The 23,491-nt window shown below is 56.9% G+C and overlaps 1 protein-coding gene across 1 annotated transcript; it reads right to left on the bottom strand.

Moving 5' to 3' along the window:
- Positions 1 to 261: 261 nt before the first annotated feature.
- Positions 262 to 23,491, bottom strand: SDC1 (syndecan 1). The gene is made up of 6 exons (XM_033124929.1): positions 23,475 to 23,491; positions 22,606 to 22,902; positions 4,731 to 4,812; positions 3,284 to 3,762; positions 2,511 to 2,646; positions 262 to 2,373 (listed from the first exon to the last, which is right to left on the bottom strand). Exons 2-6 carry the CDS (start codon positions 22,669 to 22,671, stop codon positions 2,204 to 2,206), a joined length of 933 nt encoding a protein of 310 aa, XP_032980820.1. The 5' UTR covers positions 22,672 to 22,902; positions 23,475 to 23,491; the 3' UTR covers positions 262 to 2,203.

Raw genomic sequence — 23,491 nt, 5'->3', positions numbered from 1 at the left:
CAGTAGGAAGCCTCGTCCTTGAGGAAGGGAATGACCTAGGAGAATGAGGAGAGTCTGGGCAGGAGAGAGCGAAACAGAGAGCCCTGGGAGGAGGGGCAGTGAGGGCTGACACAGGGCTAGCGGGAGGTGGACACAGCCTCCCCGACAGCAGAGGGACCCGTGCTCTTCCGCTATTCTTCCCCAAGCCACTGCCCCGCCCAGGCTGTGACAGGGAAGGATATCACCAGGCCAAGAAGACACTCAACCACCACCACCACAGCCTAGAATGACAAGTACCGTTTATTAGCATTACACGAACGGGCCCAGCCACAGGCTCGGCGCCACCGAGGACCAGCAGAGATGAGCACGGTCACAGACCCCGCCCCACCCCCGAGTCATGTCCAGTCGTACACTCTGGGCAGGAAGTCCCAGTGTTGAACACAGGGCACAGGTTCCCTTTGTTAGGCGGTGCGTCTCTCTGCGTCACAGATGTCCCCCCCTTCTTGGAGCAGCCAACGCAGCAGCTGGAACGTTGTCAACTTAAATAAGCAAGTACAGGAGTTCCGAGAAGCCCGGGCTGGGGGCCTCTGGTCCTAGCAAAGGTGTGAGAGGAGGCCTGTCCAAGGTGTCTGAGAGGCAGGCCTTGGCCCCCTGCCTCAGTGGGGCCAGTGGCCTCGGGGCTGTCACAGTTCCTTTAACCATTTAGGAGACGGTGCTTTGAGCTTGGCAACACAGAAATTTACATCAGGCCTTACATAACCTGAGCTGAACCTACCGACCTCCAGAAGAATTTCAGCAAAGACAAAAAACAAACAAAGCAGAGGGACTCTAGCCCCAGAATCCCTCCCCACGGGAAAGACGAAGGCACAGAGCTTTTAGTTTCCCAATATTGGTGTTTGGAGAAAAGGCTGGTCACATCCACATGACCAGCACAGAGAGAAGCAAAGGCAGCAGAGTTCACATGACTACTTTATATTAAAGTTTATTACATTTGGAAAATCTACTGTACAGGGAAAAACCCATTGGATTAAGTAGTGTTTTGCCAAAAGCAAAAGACTATCACTCTTTGGAACATTCCTGATTCCAGCCCAGGGCGGGGCCACAGGAGCTAATCAAAGGTGAACCTGGTCCTTCGTGGAACAACTCAGTGCCAGGTATGCCCAGGACCCCTCTCGTCACCTTCCAGGAGAAAGTGTCCCCCGAGATGGTGTCAAAGGACGGGCTCGGTCTGTGGGCCGTTCTTTGGGCCACTGCCACCTCTCTCACCCCAGTCCTCTCTGTCCCCAGCCTGAGGTGCCAGGATGCAATTCTCACAAGGTCTCCTCAACATCACAGCAGCCCAGGCCATGGCCGTGGCCCCAAGTTCATGGACACAGGCATGACTGCTCAAAAGAAGTGACCGCCCACGGCAGCCAGGATCAGCCAGCCCACCAACGGGGCCACACCACGGACATACCATACCCTGTTGCACACGTGAGTGACAAACTCAAGAGACAACACATAAGCTAAGCCTCTGGTGGCTTCCAGATTTGGTTCTCCTAGTTAAAAAACAAAACAAAACAAAAACAAAAGTCTTCTTAACCCTGATACTGTCTCCTGACCGTAGATTACGGAAGCCAAGACGGGGGTAACCAAGTCAACTTACTTAACTTACCTCAAAAGTAATAATGTCTACGGGGCTATGAACAAAGAAACTAAAGGAAACATGTGCAAAAACAAGTTGATATCTAAATGAGACCTCCCCACAAAACAAAGTGAATTCGGATGGAGCCCAGAACTCCTCTCCCTGCCACTGAGCAGTAAGCACCCCGAAGACCGTCGGTCTCTACCAGTAAGTGCTCGAGAGGTGTCAGCCCTCAGCCCATGCGTCTCCAGCCACAGGGCCGTCCAGGTCCAACACAGTGGGGTCCCTTTTCTCTCCAGAGCTGGGCCGGGGAGGGGCTGTTCCAGGTTGAAGAAACTGAGTCAGAACGGTGAGATGCCAGGTGCTGGCTGTGATGAAAAGTCAGATGTAGAAAGCACTCGGGCCCCAGTCTCCAGGCAGAAGTCAGAGAAGCAGAGGAGAGCCCCCAGTGTGCCCCAGAAGTCCGCGGGGAGTGGGGTGGAGAGGCTGGGAGCGCTGGGGAGGTGGCATGGTGGCAGGGGAGGCAGGGCCGGCAGTTCTTCACGGAAGAGGCAAGTGGGGGCCTAGCAAATGGCAAGGGGAGGGGAAGGACTGCTCCCGTCAGGCGTAGAACTCTTCCTGTTTGCTAGGCTTCTGGTAGGCCCCACCATTGGCTTGTTTGGGCTCCTCCAAGGAGTAGCTGCCCTCATCCTTCTTCTTCATCCGGTATAGCATGAAGCCCACCAGGCACACGGCAAAGATGAGCCCCACGAGGCCTCCAGCAATGACCCCTGGGTGGGTGGACAGAGGCTGGCTCAGCTTGGCTATTCCTGGGGCTGAGCGGCCCCAGAAGTAGCCTTGGCTGTGGTCAGCCCCACACCACAGCTAAAGACAGACCCCCTCCCCACCCACCCGAGAGAAAACTCACCTCCCAGCACTTCCTTCCTCTCCAGGAGACCCTGGGAGGCCCCAGTCGCCCCGCGATCCACCGGGGGCTCATTCCGCTGGTCACGTTCCACAGCAGCCTCAGCTGTGCTCTCCGTGGACACATCAAAGGTAAAATCCTACGGGAGGGCGGGACCCATCAGACTGGACGGCACTGTCAGCAGCAGCATCCAGCTCCATGTCCAAACCTGGAAGTAGCTCAGGCCTCCCCGGTCACAGCTGCCACCGGCTCAGACACAGCCCAGCAGGCCTCTGGACCCCAAAGCCCGGCCCCTCTAGCCCCATCACACAGACCCTGGCTGGACTGTGGCAGAGATATCATGTCAAGTGATATAAAGCACATGTTTTTATGTGAAAATAAAGAGGCTCATGTTCGTGGAAAGTGAAATTACCACGCCACTGTAAGATAGACTACGGCTTGGTAGAACTTAGACACTTGCAGCAGGGACCTGCCCAAGTCTGGGAAGCCCTCTTTTTGGTGATCTTAAAGGACTCTTTTGTTCTGGTCTCGTATTTAGGTCGTCCCACCCTGGACTCGGTCCTGGAGGTGGGGAATGTGGGGCCTCAGGCCCCTGTCCCATCTGCACAGTGAGGGAAATGATGTGCTCACAGGACACAGGGTGCTGAGCGTGTCAGGTGACCAACCCGTGCCCCCACCCCAAGGCTCTGTGCTCGACCAGGCACCAGGGGCCACCTCACCCACAGGCCACCCAACGTCCCAGGAAACGCAGAGGACTACAGCGGGCAGACACTCACCTCCTCCCCAGAACCCTCTCCTGCTGGGAACTGGATGGCCGCTCCGTCCTCGGCAGCCTTCACAGTGGCAGAAGGACCTCTGTCCTCCACGCTGGGAATGCGAGGGTCAAGGTGGCCAGGCCTTGTGGGAGCTGAGGTCTCATGGCGGTCCGGCTGCATGGCCCTGTGGGAATGAGACGTGGCAGGTGCCTGGGCAGTGCTGGCTCTTGCTGTTGATGCCCGGTGGGTGGTGGGGTGTGGCGAGGTCTCAGGGGGCGGGTGGGTGGTATCCTTCTCCTGGGTGGTGAAGTCGTGCTCCTCCTTTGACAGGAACACCGCCTCTCCCTCCGCAGGCCCCTCTCCAGCCGGCGGGATGGAGGTGGAGACAGCGACGCTGTCAGTGCCGGTGGCCTCCAGAGCTGTGGGCACGACTGTCAGGAGCCCCAGGTCCTTCCAGGTGGAGAGGGTGGGCCGTGACAAGGTGATATCTTGCAGAGCACCTGCAAGGCCAGAAGCAGAGCTTGTTGGGGTGGGGGAGACCTCAGAACATCTAGACCAGCCAAGCTCAGGCTGTGAGGATGGCTTGGGTGAGGACCTATGGCTCCGGTTCCCAGGCCAGCATAGCAAACTCGTCCTCCCATGAGAAGCTCTGTCCCCCAGGTAGAGCCAGCTGAGGCTAAACTTGACTTTGGAAAATGGACAAGGAGAGTTGCCTTTGTATGGAGATAGCCCGGTCTCTGGAGCCATGAGATACCAAAGCCATGTGGGAAGAAACCTTTCCTGTACCTGCTGAAGCCTGCTCCATGGGTGGGGGCATCCTTGGGGACCTGAATGCCTTATCCCCAGTGCACAAACCTCTTGGGCTCCCTCCCGGCTACACCTGCTCTCTCCCCAGAAAGGTCCAGGCCCCCAAGAACAGAGGCTCATGTCCTACCTCCCAGCTCCTGGGCCCCTGCCTTTCCTCCTTCCCCCATGGATGGCCTCAGCCCTCTTCTGAGGTCCAGCTCAAAAGCCCCTCCTCTGGGAGGCCTCCTGACCACATCTAGCTAGGGACTTCGCTCCCCTGGGGAAAGGGAAAATGGGGAAGATAAGGGAACATTTGTAAAGATATACACCCCACCAGGCTCTGTGCTACCGTGTACAGTTCCTAACAATCTTATGAAGTCAAGATATTATTTCCATTTTACAGATGAGGAAACAGGCTTGGAGAAGTCAAATAAGCTTCCAAAGGTTGCCCAGTGAGTGAAGAGAGTAGTAAGTAGTCCACGGTCTGTAGCAGGTGGCCTGTGGAGCCTCCTGGAACCCACAGCAGTCATTCCCCACCCACACATGCTTTCTTCTCCTTGCAGGGCACATGCCATCCTCTTCCCCAGCATCGCTCTTTGGGCTCAGCCAGGGAGCTGCCTGACCGCCGGCCCCAGCCAACAGCCTGATGCCATGTCGGGGTGGGGCCCTCATCCCAGCTCACCTGCACCTGAGCCAGAGAAGTTGTCAGAGTCATCCCCAGAGCTATCCTGATCTTCGGGTGGCACATTTGTGGCAACAGTTTCCTGGGAGAAGATCAGAAAATGGTATGAGTGGAGGCTTGGTCAGGATCCTGCTATTCCAGGGTCCCCATCCTATACAGCTGAGTAAATGTCCCCCTGCCCCCCGCCTCCCCCCACACACAGCACAGGAAGGAAGCCGTCGTGGGTGGCTCAGGATGCTCAGCTCTGGGCAATCCTTTGGTCCTCTACACACCTCTTAATGCTATGATGACAAAGCCCTGTGTCCTTGACACAGAGATCCTGCCCGAGACACTGATACTGGCAACACAGGCGATGGCTCCCATGAGACCCCATCAGCCCACCTTACACTGAGAATCAGGTCTTGGGGCTACTGGCCAGGGAGCTTCGGGGTCCAAGACTGGGGCTTTCCAGAGCCCCCACGAACAATGCCACAGAGCCCTGGCTCCAGAAAGGCAGCCTCCAGGAATGCTGGGCACCAGGGGACCAAGGGACCTGTGGGGGGGGGGGCAGGGATGGGCACGGGCTGCGTCTCATCCACAGGAAGCACTGGGTCCAGGCCCACTTGGGGAAGGAAGGACGGGCATGCTCATCAGGCTGGGGACAGATGACACTCATCTAAAGGGAGCCTTGCACTAAGGAGGCGCTGACAAACGGGCCATGGGCCCAGAACAGGCCCCGTGTGCAAACAGCCACCCCGGGAATGCTGCCTGCCTGGCCCAGAGGCTTCAGGTACCACAGTGCCTGGGGCAGCGGCTGCATTGGCAAGACCAGGGAGTGGGGCCAGGAGGCAAGATACACCACACATAGCTGACTGGGCCTGCGCAGAAACACTGGCTCCAGGACAGCAGGTGGGGAAGAGAGGATCCAGCAGCCAGGTGGCAGGAAGAGGAGCTATGAGTATCCTGTTCAGCAACAAGACTTTGACCCAAACAGCCCTGTAATACAGTCTAACTTGAGAGGGCCTCAAGGTCACAGGCCAGAACAAAAAAAATGAGTAGAGAAGTAGGATAGCATAGTTCAGAGCTCACAGTCTTTAGCGATCCCCTAACCTCTGCCACTTACTAGTTGAATGGCCCTGGGTCATCACTAACCCTCCTGTGGCCTCAGTCTCCCCATCTGTGAAATGGGGCAATAGTATTATCTACATTCCAGGATTGTAAAAATACAATGAGTTCATACACATGAAGAACCTAACAGAGTCTGGCCCACAGTAAGCACCCCACCGACAGTGGGGGCTGCTAGAACTCAGGGAACAAGAGATGCTCAGCATGGAGAGGAGGATTCTGGGCCTGTCTGGGAGGAGGTACGATGGAGGTGGGTAGGGTTTCAGAAGAAGAGGGGGCAGGAGGTTCGCAGGAGATTCTGTGCACACTTGTCAGAAGGCAGGTCCCACCCGAGGCTGGGCTTCAGGGAACGGGGCTTCCTCAGCCCACGAAGACCCACCAGGTCCTGGCCACGGGCCACAGGCCACAGGCCACAGGGTCTCACTCTTGAGTGGAGCAGAACAGGGAGAGACAAGCCCTCTGGCCTCCAGAGGCTGCCTGGGGCAGAGCTGGACCAGGTTGGGGCTTTGCATCCGGGGCCTAGGTGAGAGGTAAGCTTCAGACACGTGTAGAAACTGAGAGGCTAGAAATACTACTGAGCTTCCTCTGAAAGGACAAAACTCAAACTGTACCTTCCCCCAACCCCTCCCCTCAAAATCCAGTAAAAGGGTTTGGGCCCCAGAAGGGCCTATCTGAGCCATCACGGCCCATCTACAAGGAACAGTCAGAGACCCTGACCTCCACCTGCACCTGCACCTGAGCCCACATCCTGTCTCTGCCATCCCCAGTGGTGCTTCAAATAGCTGTCCTGCCACCACAGAACTTAGAAGCGGGCTCCAGCCTCCCCAAGCCCATCCCCCCCGTTCAGTAACAAAGACTACTGCCTCCAGGCAGGTACAGAGTGGGCACTCCCCCCCCCAAATACTCCTACCCAGGCCCACGGCAGACTGCTCCCAACTGGGCAGCTTAGGGGAACAAGCATTCACGGGACCCCCCCACTCACCCACACTTACCAAGATCCTGCTTCACCTTTGTCTAAGGCCTCTGCCCACCCTCACTGTCCCGAGGAGTCCCTGGGGCTGAGCATGGGTCCCGACACACCAACTCCCTCCCTTTTAGAGAAAGCTGGTCATGGAGCAGAGGTCAGCGCTCCAGCCAGACCAGCCTCCACAGCACTGTACAGAGTGCCGAGTCTTCCCACAGCAGAAGCCAGAGCCACCAGTCCAGGCCCTAGGTCACAGATGAGGAAACTGAGGCCTGCACACAACTCAAGGCACTGGGGGTCCTGCCAAGCTTGGAGGCACCGCCCGAGATGCCAGATGCTGCAGAGAATGCCAGGGAGGCCCAGCCTCTCACCTACAGAGAAGCCCCAACAGGTTAGCAGTTTCCCAAGGGCAGGGCCTCTCTCGTGACTAGATAAGACTTTAGATCTGCCCAGTCCCTAAAAACAATTTGTTTCCTCAACTCTGCTCAGCTTATCCCTCCATGGATCTTGTGTACACAACAAGGTCTTAAGCAAACACTTTCTCCACTGAAACCAGCTCCCTGGCCTCCGGGCAGCCTCTCCCCTCTCAGGACTAGGTCTCCACTGAGGGGGATGGACTACAGTGACCTCCCCAACCCCTCCCTCCACCTCAACCTCCTGTGATGGCCTCAGCTCCCAGGGGAGGAAATTAGCAGAAACTGCTGAGTTTGAACTTGGATCACCAGCTGCCAGCTGACTCAGGTGTGGGGTGAGACATCCGGTTTCACCTAGCAGTCCTGTTGCTAAGAGTCTGTGGCCACATGTGAGGCTCTCCTCAGCGTTGCCTCTGACCCTGGTCCTTCCAAGAGGCCACTTGGCTGCGGCCGGGGCTTCTCTGGGACAGGGTGGCCCAGCTCGGAACCCCCCGCAAGCTGTGTGGGATAGGAAGGACAGGCAAGCCAGCCCACACCTTTCATGGGGCCCTTTAACCTCCCCAGTCACAGGAACGTCAGCTTTTCATACAACACATCAAAACCCGTGTGGTGAGTAAGGTCCCAACTTCCACATGTTCCGTCTGCTCAAAGTAAGGGCCAATTTGCTCCTTCCCCGCCCACAGTACAGACCCTTGAAAGCCCACTGGCCTAACAGGACAAAGCCAGGTTTGGCACCGGTAGGGGTTGGAGGTCATGGGGCAGACGCATGGGGGCTGGGGGCCAGGGAGTGTGACAGGAAGAGTCAGCCCATCTGTGTCTCAGCCACACTGGGCGCTTGGCCACACCCGGGGGCGCTGCGTGGGAAGGAAGAGAGAAGCCCTGGCATCAGGGCTGTAAGAGGATAGAGGGTATGCAAGGAGCGAGGCCTTCTCTGACACTGGAAACACTTCTCATTCCTACAGCTCACCTGCAGGGAAAGCAGGCAGGGTTGAGATTAGCATCTCCCACAGTTAAGGATCAAGGGCAGACAGGATAAGGGACTTGCCCAAGGCCACTGGGCAGCGGCAGTAAATGTCTGCAGACTTCCAGGCAGCACTTCTCACCTGCCATCTTGCTCCCCCTCCCCAGCCCCACGGACCACCTTCCCTTGCTGGCCCATCTGTTTTAAGGGAAACTTGCCTCAAGTTCCTCAACAAGTCCTAGGAAGCATTCCTGTCCTTGCCCCAGAGGCAGAGGGGCCCAGGTGCCTGCTAGCCCACGCTCAAGAGCCGGAGAGGGGATGACAAGGGGCACCAGGTCAGGGCTAGCAGGGGCTGAGTCTTCATCATGCAGCTGCCAGCCACACCCAAGAGCAGGTGGGGAGTCTGTGGGTAAGAAGGGCTGGCAGAGAAGCTTCAAGAAGGCAGCCTCAAGGCGAGTCCCGCCAGCTCTCACCCTACACTGGCCACGACGAGAGCCACCCCCTCGGGAACCTCCATCCGAGTAGAGCTTGGCCTGTCTGGCTGTGGGGCCCTGAGCTGTTTCAGCATCCCTCTAGAACATCTTGGGCATGAAGGCTCCTTGGCAGGGTCACAAAGCAGGACACCAAGTGGGCATCTCCGAGAGGTTCCAGGAAGGAGCTTCTAACTCCGGGCTGACCTCTCCCCCTCCCCCCACCACCCTACCAGCCACAGCTACCAGGTCCGAAGACCTGTGGTTTCCAACCAACATACTGAATCACTAACATGTCACCTGCTGCTCGACTCAAGTGAGGGATAAAACACAGATCCTTTAAAATGCATTACTGAGTTCATAGGACCATGTTGATTGAAAAAAATCTACACATGCTAAAAATATAATACTGTGTAAGGAGGTCACAGACTTTGATATTTAACAGGGTTCTCAACTGCAAAACTTGGGAGACCATCATCCAGGGGATTTGGGGAGTAAAGCAGGTAAGAAAAGGTCTGATCCTGGTGAGCTCCCAGGGCCGACAGCCAGGAACCCCACTTCAGGAGGATTCCAGAAGGGGGAGATGCTGAGGGTCACCCTACAGGGGACACTAAGGCTGGCCTTGAAGTCCCCAGGCAGGCTGAAGAAGACCCCACTGAGCCCTGAGTCACAAACACTGGCAGTGCTGGGGGCCTCAGTGGCGTGGCAGCCTTTGCAGCATCCAGTGGGAAAGAGGGTTTAGGTATCTGTTGGTCATAACTGTCCTCACCGTGAAGCTGGGGGAGCTTCTGAACTTCCAGAAGCACTGATCCCCTATTCCCAGCAGTGCAAGAAGCAGGAAACAAAGAAAAGCAAAATGCATCCGTCCTGCCTGCCTGGGGCCGAGCTCCTCCTCCAGGCAGCTGTCTTCCCCTTGGTTGGCCTGATGCAGTGACCTGGCTAAAACCGACAGGGGAGAGCGGGAGAGCTGCTGACTCTCTCTCTGGGGTGGGCCCTACTAGAAGCTGAGACAGGGCTGGGCCAGGGAGGGGAGCAGATTCCTCGGTGCCCACTTACAGGACCAGCTGCCTGTCCAGGGCTAGCAGGGGAAGAGAATGTTGCAAAACACGAAGCCCCACTCCTGAGGCCCACCAAATGCCCAGGTGCCCTGAGCCACTGCAGTCTGTGACTCTGCCTTCCCTCATCTGGGGGATCATCTGGACCCCCACCTTTAGCCCTGGTGAACATGGCCTAAGTACAGACCGCAAGGTCCAAGCAGGTCAAACCCAAAGTATCTTGGAGCAAGGGTCTCAGGAAAAGACCAGAGCGAGGGATGTCAGCGTGGAAAGAGCCCTGATCAGGTCGCTGCCCCAAGGTGAGGGCCAGCTCTATGCTGCCTTGCTCAGTGACCTGGGCAGCTCTCTGTCTCTCTCTGGACCTGTTTTCCACTTTGACTGGAAAACCCGAAACTCCCTCAGGGCTCTGACAGGTTAGGTGGAGATCTGGGAGCAGTGACCCCAATTCCTTATCGGTGAGGCCAGGGTGCTGTGGGGTGGTCAGGTGGCAGTGGACAGCCACGGCAGGGGAGGTGGGAGGGGCAGGGCCTCAGTAAACTGGGCTCCCTCCTGTCCCCTCACCCCCAGATATCATGGCGGCGGCAGATAAATCACTTCCTCTCTCAAGGCTTCCTTCCTAACTTGAGAGCTGCCCGAGCTTAGGCCCCTGAGGAGGCACAGATGTCCAGCTGTGGCTTCCAGACCCTGAAAGCTCCCCCTCTGCCAGCACTCCCAGGAGGGGGGCAGCACCAAGCCCCGGGGCAGCTTCAGCATTTCCGGCCTGACAGGCACAGTAATTTATCAGCTCAGTGTCTCTCTCTGAGAATCAAGTCGAGCTGGGACCTGCAGAGGGGCTGATGCCCCGGACTCAGCGTGGGAGGGGCCTGGGGACCGGGCAGGTAGGCCGAGAAGGGGCTTCTTCTGCCTTCCCCCTGAGAATGTGCATCCCTAAGGACACCAAGGAGGCCCCAACCCCCATCAGCACTTCTGCTAAGAGGGGCCTTCTGAGGGACATCCTGGGCACCTACTCCTCTACCTCAGCTGTCCCCACACTGCCCCATGTTGCCTGCTTGGGGTACCCCAAGAGGCTAGGGTTGTGTTGAGAGGAGAGGCTGGCAGCCAGTGCTAGCCCCGATAACCAAACCAGGTCAGAGCTGCCACCGGCACCCCCACAGCCACCCCTCCACAGAGCGGGCGCTGCCTCTAGCTCGCGAGCCAGGACTTGTCTCAGAGCAGGCCCAGCTGAGGGCTGGGTGTGGGGCAGGAGCTGGAAGACCAGTTCCTCTGCTTTTCCCCACCTGCCAGAACCTGGGCCGGGCTGGACAGGATTCCACTCAGTGTTGAGCAAGGCCTCCCAGCCGGGCCCAGCCAGCCTCTGTACCGGTGCTTCCCTGGAAGCCAGACAAGGAGTAGCTATTGGGAAAAATTGGTTGTAGCCTGGGCGCTCTGTTCCCAACTTACTGGGTGACCTTGGAAAAGACCTTGTCTCCAGTTGCCCATTGTATAACAGGGGCTTGGCCAAGTGGTGCCAAAGGGGCTCCTAGTTTCGTCTGTGGCTGGGGAGTCAAAGCCCACCCTCGAGGGGCAGCAAGATGTAGCGGCCACAGCAGGCTGCCACCTGAGGGGTGCCATGCCACAAACATGGTAATCAGCAGTGGGAGGGAATACTTGATCACAGTGACTTGGTGTCATTGCTCTCAGCTTCCCAAGTGGGCTATGGCCTCGGCAGGATGCTGGAGATACCCCCCATGAAGGTGACCCTGGGGATGGCAACCTACAGGAGCAGAGGGAGCAGCCAAAGCCTCCAGAGCTTTGTCCCTCCGCAGCCCTGGCTGTCCTAACAAGACAGCTAGGACCAGCAGCTCTGGGGAGGATCCCCCAGACAGCCCCTCATGAGGGTCCCTGGAACTGTTGCTCCCCAGCTGATTAATCCCCAGACTCCACCAGGCTTGGGGGCCTGACACCTCTAGCTTATGGGCTTACAGAGACACCCTCCCCCAGCTCTGGCTAAATAAAGCATTCTTAAGTTTCATGGAGGCAGAAACTTGTAGCTTTTGACAAACCTGCAGCCAGCCGGGGCTCCAGCTGTGTGCATATGGAGGGAGGGGCTGCACTGTATCACCCAGATCTCTCCTCTCAGTGCCCCTGCAGATACAGGAGTAACCCTTTAAAATGAAAACACCTTTGGGAAGACTAAGGAGTGCTAGTCACTCACAGTAGGCGTAAATCAGCTCTATATGGGGGAGGGGTGAATTCTGGAACTGGAGGACTAGGGGCGAGTAGGAGCTATGAAAGATGGGAAAGAATTGCAAAAGGATTCTGGAAGATGCCAAAAGCAAAAAAAAAAAAAAAAAATTTAAGTAACTTTTATTTATTTTTTTAAGTGTGTTTTTCCAGGCCCCATCAGCTCCAAGTCAAGTAGTTGTTTCAATCTAGTTGTGGAGGGCGCAGCTCACAATGGCCCATGTGGGGATCGAACCGGCAACCTTGTTGTTAAGAGCACCACCACCACGCTCTAACCAACTGAGCTAAACAGCTGCCCAAAAGCAAAATTTTTAACCTGTATCAGAATATGGTTGCCAGCCAACCCCATGCCCAAGAAAGAGACTAAGTTCCCTTCGCTCTAGCTTTGAGCCACAGATACACATGGCTTCTCCTCTCCCACATCCAGATGAATACTGGGCTAGTCTGGGAACCTGCTCTAAGATCAGGTACAATTCAGACCAAGTGAGCACTGAGGCTGCTGGAAGCTCAGACAGAGAGAAACACAGAAAGGGCAGAGTGTCCTTAAAGGGGTCTCACGGGGGTCCCAAGGCAGAATGGAGCTGGTGCTTTCTGGCCTGAGTAACAGAAACCAGAATTTTCTGTGAAGGCTGGGTCTGAACAAACTAGGCTTGCTCCCCAGATTACTGGTGGGACCCCAGCCCAAACGGAAGCAAAGCAGCACGAGCCCCTTCACTGTTAGCCTGTCCTTGTCCGGAGGCCTCTGGATGGCTGGAAGGTTCACATGGTCTCAAAGGCCCAGCTGAGCTTCCAGGACCTTGGCAGCATCTGCGCACAGCAGGTGTTAAGGCAGAGAAAGGAGGACCAGGTGTTGAGGCGGTTGAAAGGGGGACTATGGATGCAGTCCCAGTCTTAGGAGCTCAGAGCTACCTCAAAAAGGTTAAGTAGCCATAACACCTTGCCCACAGCTCAGAAACAGTCACGGGTGGAAGGAAGAACCTAAGGATCTAACCTGGGCTGGGGTTTACTTGAAAAACAGAAATACCTGAATTAGGCCTTAAGAGAAAACAGTAATCACAGCTAATATTTATTGAGTACTACGTGCCAGGTACTAGTCTACGCACTTAACTTGAATTAATTAACCTAATCTTTACAATAACCTTAGATTCTAGTGCCATAGCCATCTCACAGATGAGGAAATTGCGGCAAAGGGCACAAGTACTTTGTCCCAGGGTACACAGCCACTGAAATGCTAGAGAGATGGCTTGAGACCAGGCAGTCTTCCTCTAGAAGGCATGCTGTTAAGTATCGTGTTGCTGTAAAGACTGCAGTAAAGACCACCGGGGCTCAATCTCTTACCCTCAGGAAGAAAACTGGGAAAAGTGCAGAAAGGAGGACCCTAGGGGTGGGGCAAACCCAGTCTGCATTTTCAGAAAACACAGGCCAACATCCCCCACAGCCAAAGGTGCTGCTCAGCTGGCCTGAGCCCCCACCCAGGTGCCCTGGTGTCTGGGTTCACCGGGCCTCTTCCCACTGCCTGCCAGCCCAGCCCACACCTCCTTGGATCAGGAGCCAACCCCTAGCAGAGGTCAGATGGAGGCGAGCAAAGTCTGCCTGCCAGAGGAGGCTCATATTTCTGAGAAGGGGCAAAAGCCATGTTTGCAGACCCTGTTACATCAGCACTCTGGGGTAAAACCAGCTGGCCATTCACACAGAGGGACTACATGGCCAGGCCAGGTCAGACTGCACCCCTTCCCCAAGTCACAGCCACCAGGGGCTCTCCCCAGGGACTCCCCAAGCAAGTTCCCCTAGACTTGCTCCTCTGAGCCCAGGGAAGGAAGGAACTCCAAATCATGCCACATGTTATTTCACTGGATCTTTTTAAAAGCCTCTGAGGCAGGACATGAAAACCCACAACTTACAGATGAGGAAACTGGGACTTAGAGGCAAGTGAAAAAATGTGCCCGATTACAAAGGGAGGAAGTGATGGACCCTGGTAATGATCTTGAGTCAGCCGGACTCCATGTCCTATGCTCTTCCCAGCCCCCTACACAGCACCTCTCTCTGCTCCAGACCCAAGTGGGACTAACCAAGGCAGGCTAACTAACTAGCCTGCTCTGGGTCCTACCTCACCTGCCCAGCCCCAAGGCTTCAGGACCCCAGACTGGGCCCCAGTACTACCTCAAATGTCGGCAGACGCTAGATGGGGGTCTAGCAGAATGGTCTTGTTCCACAGGGGGTCAGAGAGAACGGGGGTGAGGTCAGGGGCTCTGCTCCTCGCACAATTCCCAGAGCCCAGGATGCCTCAGCCACTGCTTCAGACTCACCATGGAGACCTGGGGGCTGGCTTCCTGGCTTGAGCCCGCCGCAGGAAAACTGTGCACCTATGCTCATCACCCCTCCCACTCCCACCCAGACGGCCTGTGGGCGGTGGGAAGGGGAGGCATGAGCAGAGCCTAAAGATCTCGCTCAGCCCAAGTGGGCCCATTCTCCTGGCCGGGACCTCAGGTCTTGCTGCCCAGACCCTCACCACACCGCATTCTGGAAGAGATTTTGTCACCACGGACAGCAGTACCTCACCCCAGGGGTTCTCTCTGGGAGAAGCTGGAACGATGTCACAGGCTCCTGAAACACCCTGAAGCCTGGGGCCCTGCGAGCCCAAACCTGACTACATATCCATGCAGGACACTCCCTGGAGACAGGACACCAAGGCCCCAGATAGTCTCCTGGGCAGCGAGATGCTGAGAACCAGTGCCGCCTCTGTGTCCCTACCACGGAACTGACACAGTCAAGGCCCTAACCAGGTCAGCAAGGCCCTGACATCAGTGGTCACCATGGTGCTACTGGCAGTGCCACTCCTCAAGTCCTCTTGCGGCCTCCTGGTGCCCAGCACATGCTAAGTGCCAGGGGTGGACGAGCTCACCTTGGCTCTCCAGAAGTTCTCTCCCACTTCCCCATGTGCCTCCACCCGGGCCAGGCTCCAGAATCCTCAGCCTGCTAAGGGCCCCAAGGGCACCCAGCAAGAGCCAACGTGGCCACAGGAAGTACCAGGAGCCCCAAGTGGGAAAGAGAATGAATTCAGCATCACTGTGGTGGTACAGTATCAACACCTTTAGAGATCAACAGTACCCAAAAGTGGTCCCAGAACAGGACTGGAGCCTCTGTTGCTGCTGCTGCCCCTATTGGGGGGACCCCGCCCCCCACCTTCCCTAAGGCTTCCCATAGCCAGAAAATGCTCTGCCTTACAACCCGAGCTCCTGATTTGAAACTGCTATATTGTGGGACTGTGAGACAAACCCTTTCTCAGGCTGAAGGATCGTCAGTCCCCGCTGCCCCTCTGGTCTCTCTGCACAGACCACCCCTCCTGTTTGGTTCCAGTAATGGTCACCCTGTCTTATATGCACCCCTGGACCAGGCACGGACCCCTCTCCATCTACACAGGGCTGTGCACATAGCGGGTGCCAAGGCTCTGGGCTTTAGATCTGGTCAAGTCAGGTCTGGTTCACAGTCCCCGTGCTTGAGGCAGAGCTCTCCTGGGGCAGCAGGAGCAGAGGCAGGCCATGCCCAGACACCCACCAGTCCTGTGACACAGCCACAAGACTTCACCAGCCCCAGCTGCATGGTCTCACCTCGGCCCCTCAGCACCCTCTCCTCGTTTCAGATGGGCTCACTGAGGTCAAAAGAGGCCCATACACAAAGTCACTCAGCACTCAAGAGGAGGGCCAGGGCTGGAGGCCAGGCCCCCAAGCCCTAGCCGGCCTCACTGTGCTCCCCCCACACATTGGGCTCACGGTCAGGGCTGGCTGGATGAATCCCAGCGGAGGACCTGGCACCATGAGTCAGCTGATGAGCGGAGCGATAAACACGTTCGCCTTCCCCACTGCCCCAACCTGCCCGACGTGGCTCCCATTCCTGCTGATGAGCGGATCTGAGGCAAGTGGCCAGGATGCCTGGCTGTGTGCAGAGAATACCGCCTGGCCCACAACCCCAGCCAGACCTTGCCTAGGGGCCTCTGTCCACCTCTAGTTCCCACACCGAACTCCAAGTCCACCTCCAAGCAGCCTGCCCTGACTTCCACCCCCATAGATGACCCCTCCAGTAGCTGGTGCTACTTCAAGTCCCCAAAAGAATAATGATGGAGGACCACCAGCCCCCCTCCCGCCAAGTCCCCCAGGGCCACCTTCACCCTTCCCAGGACAACATCTCTCTAAAACCACATGGCTTCAGAGCTGAAGAAGGGAAAGGAGGCCCTTTGAGCAGATGGGGAACTGAGGTGCAGGGGGCAATGGCCTGCCCAAGCCACATAGTCGGGGGCCAAACTGGGACTCGGGTGTCCTGGCTGCTCTTTCCTGTAGGAGTAACTTCCACAGACTTCTAAAGCCAGGGACGGAGGAGTGTCAGGGCTACATTTAAAAAGGGAAAAGTCCACCAGAAAGAGAGGGAGGGAAAGAGAGATAAAGACAGCTTCCCGGTTTCTGCAGAGGAAGTTGTAGATAGGTGGTGACCAGGTTTCCCAAAAAACTCAGACTGAAGCCTAATGAGCAGAGAAAGCCCAATGGGGAAATCGAGTTGGGACATCCAGGCAAAGACCAGCCACAGCTGCAACCCATGCTTCTGGCCAGGGCCACCACCCCACACCTGCGTGTTCTCTCTCTCCCTCCGTCTGCCTCTCTCTCTGAAGAGTTCTTCCCAGGGCTAAAGGGCAGAGGAGGAGCAGCCTCCACATATAATTAGGCAGCCCACAGAGCCATAAATGCCAGGAGGAGAGAGACCCTCAAGGGGCTCCAGAGGCAGAAGGGGGGATGCATCTGGAAGCCTCTGTGCTTGAGCCAACAGGAAACATGACTGAGTCCAGCAGCAGGTCCAGCCACCAGACTTCCCTCTCCCGACCTGAGGGTCCCAAGCCCCAAGACTGCTTACTACACTCTCTTTCCCCCATAAGCCTGCCTCCAACACTTTTGGTCCCCACTAGACCCACAGGCTTCCAAAACCTGCACAGACTGACAAGGCAGCAGGACACTTTCCAGAGGAAGTTTAGGCTACACCATGCCACCCCCACTCTGGCTCCCATAGCACCAAGCCCAGGGGAGCTAATTCGGTGTCCCTGCCTGGGGCTTGGAAATGCATGGGACCTTCTAGTGCTGACTCCCCTCTCAATGCCAGCTTCCTGGGGCTAGACAGAAACAGTAACATCACACAGATAAACCCAGTCCTTCCCAGGGCTGTGCAGGGGCTTCCCTTATCCGGCGGAGTTGGAAGGTGCAGTTGCTGAAGTGACCCTGAGCGCAGGGTCTTGCGTCTCTGGCCTCACCTCTATAGCCTGCGTCCCAAACAAGCCGCCTGTGTGAAGGGACAGACACATGCCTGCTCTCCCTCGGCACTGTTGGGGCGCTCACTGAGTACTTGTGGCCCACTCAGAGACAGGTTCCAGAATGCACACTCCTATCCAAAGCCCAGCCTCTGCTGGAACAGCTGAAAGGGAAATGACACCGTGCTGAATGTGTTCCAGGGTGCAGGGTCCTGGCGCCAAAAGCCCTCTTTCCACAGACTCCCTTAATCCCATTCCTTCTCTCTAGACATACTTAGGCAGGCCCTGGGGGTGGGGGTGGCTTTCAACCCAAGACTCCAAAATTGGTTGTTGAAAAGAAGGAGAAAATAAGGAAATAGTTTGTTCTGTAAAACTACCAGGGTTGTGGACTAGAATTCATTTAATGACCAATTTCTCATGTGGCTGCTCCCGCAGCAGAACCTGGCATTGGAGGGGGCCAGAAGGTGGAAACCAGCACAGGAGCCAGAAGTCCTGGGTCTGGTAACCTGACTTGTACTCCCAGGCTTAAGAAAAGGATCGACTAATTCTGCACGTTTCCCCAGCGCCCATGAAGAGAGTTCAGGCTGGCTGCTGCCCTGGGGGTAAGAGTAAGGGTACCATTCAAACCTGGGGACAGTGTGCCCCTGTCAGGCCTCGCCCACCTGCACCAATGCACTCTGCTCGTGAGCCCACTGGTTCCTGACGGAGACTTCCTGGGAGGAGCTCTCGCCTGTCCATAAGGTGATCCCGACCCACGCCCAGGATGTTGCCTGAATCCTGGGTTTACCTAAAGGCACTGTTCAGGCCAGCTCAGCCCACCCCAACACCCACTGATTCAAAACACGCATGCCCATGGTTCTTCGGGATGGAACAGCAAATACCCAGGAGGGCCCTGCAGGCCTCAGCCAGCTCCATATGCTGGACTTCATGGGGTCAAGGGGAGACTTGACAGTCCATCAATTTATTCATGCCATGCACACCTGTGTGTGTACATGTACACACCCACGCACACACACATGCTGGTTCTGCCCCTTGGAGGGGCTCAGCTCTACAGGCTTCGTGCACAAATGGGGGCAATGATATAGATCGTAAAGTTTTGGGGTAAAGATTAAATAAGAATGTAGGAACAGTACCAAGCACTCAATGGTAGGCACTCAATTAAAGGTGCCTCTAATTCTATCAACAGCTAACTTTCCTTTGGCACTTTCATTACCAAACACTTTCACGCATTCATTATGCAATGAATATGCAAATGACAGACTGGAGACAGGGAGAACAGGTACGTTATCTGCTTTACACAGGACATCAAGACTTGGAAGTGAAGGAACTCGCCCAAGATAACGTAAATTAGTGGCAGAGTTGAGACTTGGTCCTGGGGCTGTACTTACCCTAAAGCTATTTCTGACCTGCCAAACAGTATGGGTGCACTAAGACAGGGCACCACAATCCAAATAAACATGGTGAACAGATGGAGACGGTACCCAAGCTAAGTATGAGCCCCTGGCCAATCAAGATTTACAGAGAGTTAGCCTGGCTGGGTCCAGGCTACCTGTGACTGGCAAGTCACTTACACCTCAAGCCAGGTAGAGGAACACAGGGTCATCAGGTGCTTCTACCCAGAGGTCATTCACATCTGTTCACGGAGGGAGCCCGCAAGCACTTCCCTCGACAGCCTCTTTGTTATTCTGGGTACTAGCAGGGACACCGCAGAGGTCCCAGCTGAGGTCTGTAAAGGCACAAGATCCACCTATCACAGATCGTGGTGGCCATCACCACAGGCAAGACCCTTACTCAGAGCTGAAAACTCTTGCCTTAGAAATAATTCTAACACATCTGCTTCGTTTCTTAGGACTGCTGGAGAAAAGTGCCAATTAACTGAATCGAAAAGCTGCTGGCTACACTTCGGCACACCCATGGAACTGCTGGCCGCTATCACACATGGATGGAAGAGGAAAAAGAACAAACCAGAATTCAAAATGTGGTAACCTGGGAGCACCGGGCACAGGGTCAAAGTGCTCTTTGGAGCTCAATAAACCCAGGAGACATATCGCAACCTAATGGGGTGACAGTGAGGACCCTGGCATCCAGAGAGTCAATTATGCTTAGTATTCTTCTGTTAATAAAGGAAGGGAAATAAGTATTTCACAGAGCCCTGCCCAAAATAAGGATATTTTGAGGGTAATATGGATTCTTAGCTCCCTGAAAAAAACCTGTATACTTCATTCCTAAGGGATTTCCGAATCCCAAATTCTGCTGCAGTAGAAGATTCTTCTATAAAATACTCCCAAATTAAAGCTTTTTCACTAATTCTTTCCAGGTCCCTCTCCCCTCTCATCCCTCTCCCCACTAATCTGGGTTAATGAGGTTTTATTGGAACCCACCATGAGCCACAGGTAGAGACTTAAACTGGCTCCACCCTCCCAGTGGAGCCGAAGCCAGGAGTGACATCACCTCTGGAAGGCTCCAGCTGAGGCAGAGGCAGTTAGCGCTGCCCCCGCCCCCACCCACTCAGTCAGGCCATCGGGAAATGTCTCTACTAGCCCCCATAATTAAGGCAAAAAGAGATTTTATGCCTTTCAAGAAAGAGAAGAGGAAAACAGCAAATAACTATCCCAGAACAAACCATTTTTCTTGTATGGCAGAAACAAAAGACCACAGGAAACACACACACACACACACACACACACAGAAACCTTTTTAGACAAACCTGTTCTCTTCTCTCTCGGGAGTGGTTCTGAGCAGCCTTCCCTGGCCCATTGAAAGTCAGGTGTTCAGGGGTCACGCCCCATCTCACCAGTCCCCAGGGATGGTTCTGACCCGCTTCCCACTGGGGCCGGAGAACCCGCGGAGAGCCAGATCTCCGCAAGCGGTGCACAGCCTCTCATTTTAGGCAAATCCCACTGCCTCGCTTCTTTTAGGAAGCTTTGTAGAGAGCTCTGGGAAGATATTTTATGCCATTTTATGCCCTCGCTTTTAACCAAACCTGGACATCCACTGCAAGAGGGAGAGGGCAGGGCTGGGAAAGAGAAAGGGAAAAAAAAAAAAAAAACACCTAAACTTTATAAAAGAAAAATGAAAACCTAGGCTCCAAGGCAGAGTATTACCCCAAAGCTTAGTGCTTTCAGGCTCAGCTCAACCCACCCCGTCCAGGAAGCCCTCCCACAACCTCAGCTCTAAGGAGCCTCCCTTCTTCCCTCCTTTCCCCCTTGAGACTCAACTGCCTCCTGCGCCCTGTGTCTTCATAATGTGTCAAAGTTTCTAGGTGAGGAAAAAAATGCCTCATACTGCAGCATCTGCCCCTTCCCAGCACACGGGAAACTCTGGGAAACGTCCACAGAGAATCTCAAATCCCATCAGCCTCCCCATGTTAACTGTTGCTCTGGGATTGGAGCTCAGAGGCATGCCAGCCTCCCCAAGGCAGGCAAACAAACCACCACCACCACTCCTCCGATTCGGGCTGGAAATAGGTGGAGCACTGCACCTCAGCATCCCTGCTGAGGCCCCATCTTGGGTCTGGAGAGAGTGGAGCAGCCAGGTAAGGCCAGGTGGGCAAGAGAAGTAAGCCAAGCACCTCCACTCTCTTCTCCAGAGTATTAAATATGATTCAAGGCACAAGCTAAGTTCTACAGAAGCCACAACCCTAAAGAGCAAAGGAGAAGACAGACGCCAACTTCTTAGACCTGAAAGCTAGGACTGCACTGGAGACCCAGCTCAGAAATCCTATCTGTCCCTACGACTCCCCAGATATGGCATCCCCCCACAACACACACACACACACACGCACACGCACGCACACGCACTCATCAGCAATTCAAGAGGCACCAGGGACCCTCTACTGGACATCCAAATGCTTTCAAGAACAGTCACCTGGGAAGCACCTCACCTGGGGTCAGACCCTGTAAAATACCCAACGCTCTCAATAACTGGGAGCTACTATTATTCTAGAGGGACACGCTTATAGAGGGTCAGAGTGGCTGAGCGACTTGTCCAGATGCCACATTACAAGTAGAGGTTCTACCCCCGGCCAGTGCTCCTTCTCTGCCCACGTGCCTCCCTGTGCCAGAGCCCGGGAAGTCGAGCGGTCCAGATGTGGTGGCGAGAAACCGCCACTTCCGGAAGGGGAAGAGCCCCTCGCTCCGAACCTCCCCTCTGCATCCCAGGGGATGGCCGACCCCGCCGGCGGAGAGGACCTCGGGACTCTAGCACCGGGTGTGGGGGCTGGAGGGTGGCCGTGGACACCCAGCGGCCAGCGCTGACACCTGGCGGCGGCACAGGTCCCAGCCCATGCCAGGGCCGGCACTGCGGGGCGGTTCCCAGGAATAGGTTACAGGGGCCGAGAACAAAGCGCCCCCATTGGGGAAGGCGGGCTAGCGAACCGCGGCCGGGGCGGGAGATCACTTTCTGGGGACCCTCGGGATGTTTTTTGTCGGCCAGGTCCCTCTATAGAAGAGACCCACCCCTCGCCAAAGGTGTTTGCTGGTGTCGTACCCAAAGGCTTCCCCCAGCCTCCGGCTCCATCCACATTTGTCCCTCTTTCTCCCAGCTCCACTGGGCGGGCCAAGCGACCCGCCTTCCCTCCGCGCGGCTTCAGCACAAAGCCGGGCCGGGGGAGGGGAATGGCCATTCCAGGTCCACTTGCGTGGAAGCCGCCCGCCCACCCGGCCATCCCCAGGACCGACACGCGCCCCTCCGCTGGCAGGACAACTTCAGCCCAGAAGTTGGGTTCCTGCGGCTCTCTAGCGTTCTGGGGCCAACTTCCCAGAACCTCCCGCTGCCAGCTCGGCCCGGCTCCCCTCCGACAGCCAACGGAAAGCCCGAGGGCCCCACCTCCGCCCGCCGGCCCCGTGTCCCCGCGCAGCTCCGGCCCCCGCTCCTTGGCAAATGCGCTCGCCCGCTCCCGCGCCGGCTCCGCTGCGCCCAAACTTGCCTTCGCCGAAGGGGCCGGGCGCCGGGGCACCGCGGGTCTGGTTTAAATTAGGGTCTATAGGCGGGGTGTTGTGGCCGCGGTCACTGCATCCTCCAGGGTCACGGGCGGGGAGCCCGGCCGCCGCGGTGCCCGGGGTGACGAGGTGGGAGCCAACGATCCCGGGAGCCGCCGCAGGCTAGCGGGCTCCGACGCAAGTGGAGCCGTTTTACATAATTGAACGCCGGACCCCGGCACAGGCTCCGCTCCGCCGGGCGCCCCAGCCCCCAGCCCGAAGCTGCTGGACCCGCGCTGCGCCCATCGACGGCAGAGGCATTGGGAAGGGGGCCTGGGTTTCGGGGTTCACTGTCGCCGGGCTAGCGCGGGAAGAAAAGTCCCCGGTTCCCCTCCCCCTCCACGTGCCGCCGCCGGCTTCAACTGGCCTGCAAGCCCCGGCTTCCCGCCGCCTCCCAGCCCAGCCCCAGCTGCACTCACCGGGAAGGCCGGCTGAAGGCGCAGCGCCAGCGCGCAGAGCCAGAGCCAGAACGCCGCGCGCCTCATGCTGCCTAGACCGGCGGTGGGGGCGCGGCGGGCTGCGCGGGTCTGGGCTGCGCGGACTGCGCGGGGCTCCGGGCCGGCTCCGGCGGGTGCGCTGCGCTTGGCTCCCTCCGGCGATGCCCAGCGCGCGGCTGTCCTGGGCAAGGGCTGTGGGGTCCGCCGGCTGCAGTCAGTTCTCTACTGCTGGATCCTCCCGGCTAAGCTCCCGCCTGCACCTCTCCCGCCGAGCTCCGCCTTATAATAAACCCACAAGCTCTTAGCCGTTGCAAAAACTAGCCCCCCACCCCCAGCTCGCCAGGTCTCGGGGCCAGCCCCAGTCCCCACCCCCCAGGACCCCGCCCCCTGAGCTACCCAGCCCGGCCCCTTGGATGGCCCCACCCCCGGCGCTCCGGCACCGCCCCCGCACTGCCGTGGCAGAGCTTTGCTGGTCTCCCGAGCCTTGGGCGGTTTAGGCAGTGATTCCTGGCGTTTCAGCTCCGCTGCTCCCGGGTGTGCGGTGGGGCGGGGGGTGACAGGGGCGCACTGCCCTCCGCCCTGCCCCAAAGCATTGAAGCGCGGTCCCGGAGTGGGGCGGGAAGGGAGGTGGTTGGTCCTCCACTGTGGGCTCCAGTCTGCAGCGCCCTCTGGGCGTGGACACCAAGCGCCCTCCAGGTGAGTTGGACTTCCAGATCCCCCACGGGAATACTTTCGGCGGCTGTACGGGTCCCGAGGTGATGGATCCTTAAACCGATGGATCCCTCCCCCCGCCTCCGGATGGGAATCTCTGCGCCCCACCTCCCTAACACAGGTTCCCACATGGCGCTCACGTTATGCCGGCACTCCA

This window comes from Rhinolophus ferrumequinum, chromosome 13 (assembly GCF_004115265.2).
Source record: "Rhinolophus ferrumequinum isolate MPI-CBG mRhiFer1 chromosome 13, mRhiFer1_v1.p, whole genome shotgun sequence".
Taxonomy (NCBI): Eukaryota; Metazoa; Chordata; class Mammalia; order Chiroptera; family Rhinolophidae; genus Rhinolophus; species Rhinolophus ferrumequinum.
This window is presented reverse-complemented; position numbering and strand designations above follow the sequence as displayed.

Coding starts and splice junctions, on each gene's coding strand:
- SDC1 (XM_033124929.1), bottom strand. CDS start 22,671: ATGAGGCGCGCGGCGTTCTGGCTCTGGCTCTGCGCGCTGGCGCTGCGC. Junction 3,763..4,730: donor CTTCTCTGGCTCAGGTGCAG/GTGAGCTGGGAT, acceptor CTGGCCTTGCAG/GTGCTCTGCAAGATATCACC. Junction 2,374..2,510: donor GAGGAAGGAAGTGCTGGGAG/GTGAGTTTTCTC, acceptor CCACCCACCCAG/GGGTCATTGCTGGAGGCCTC.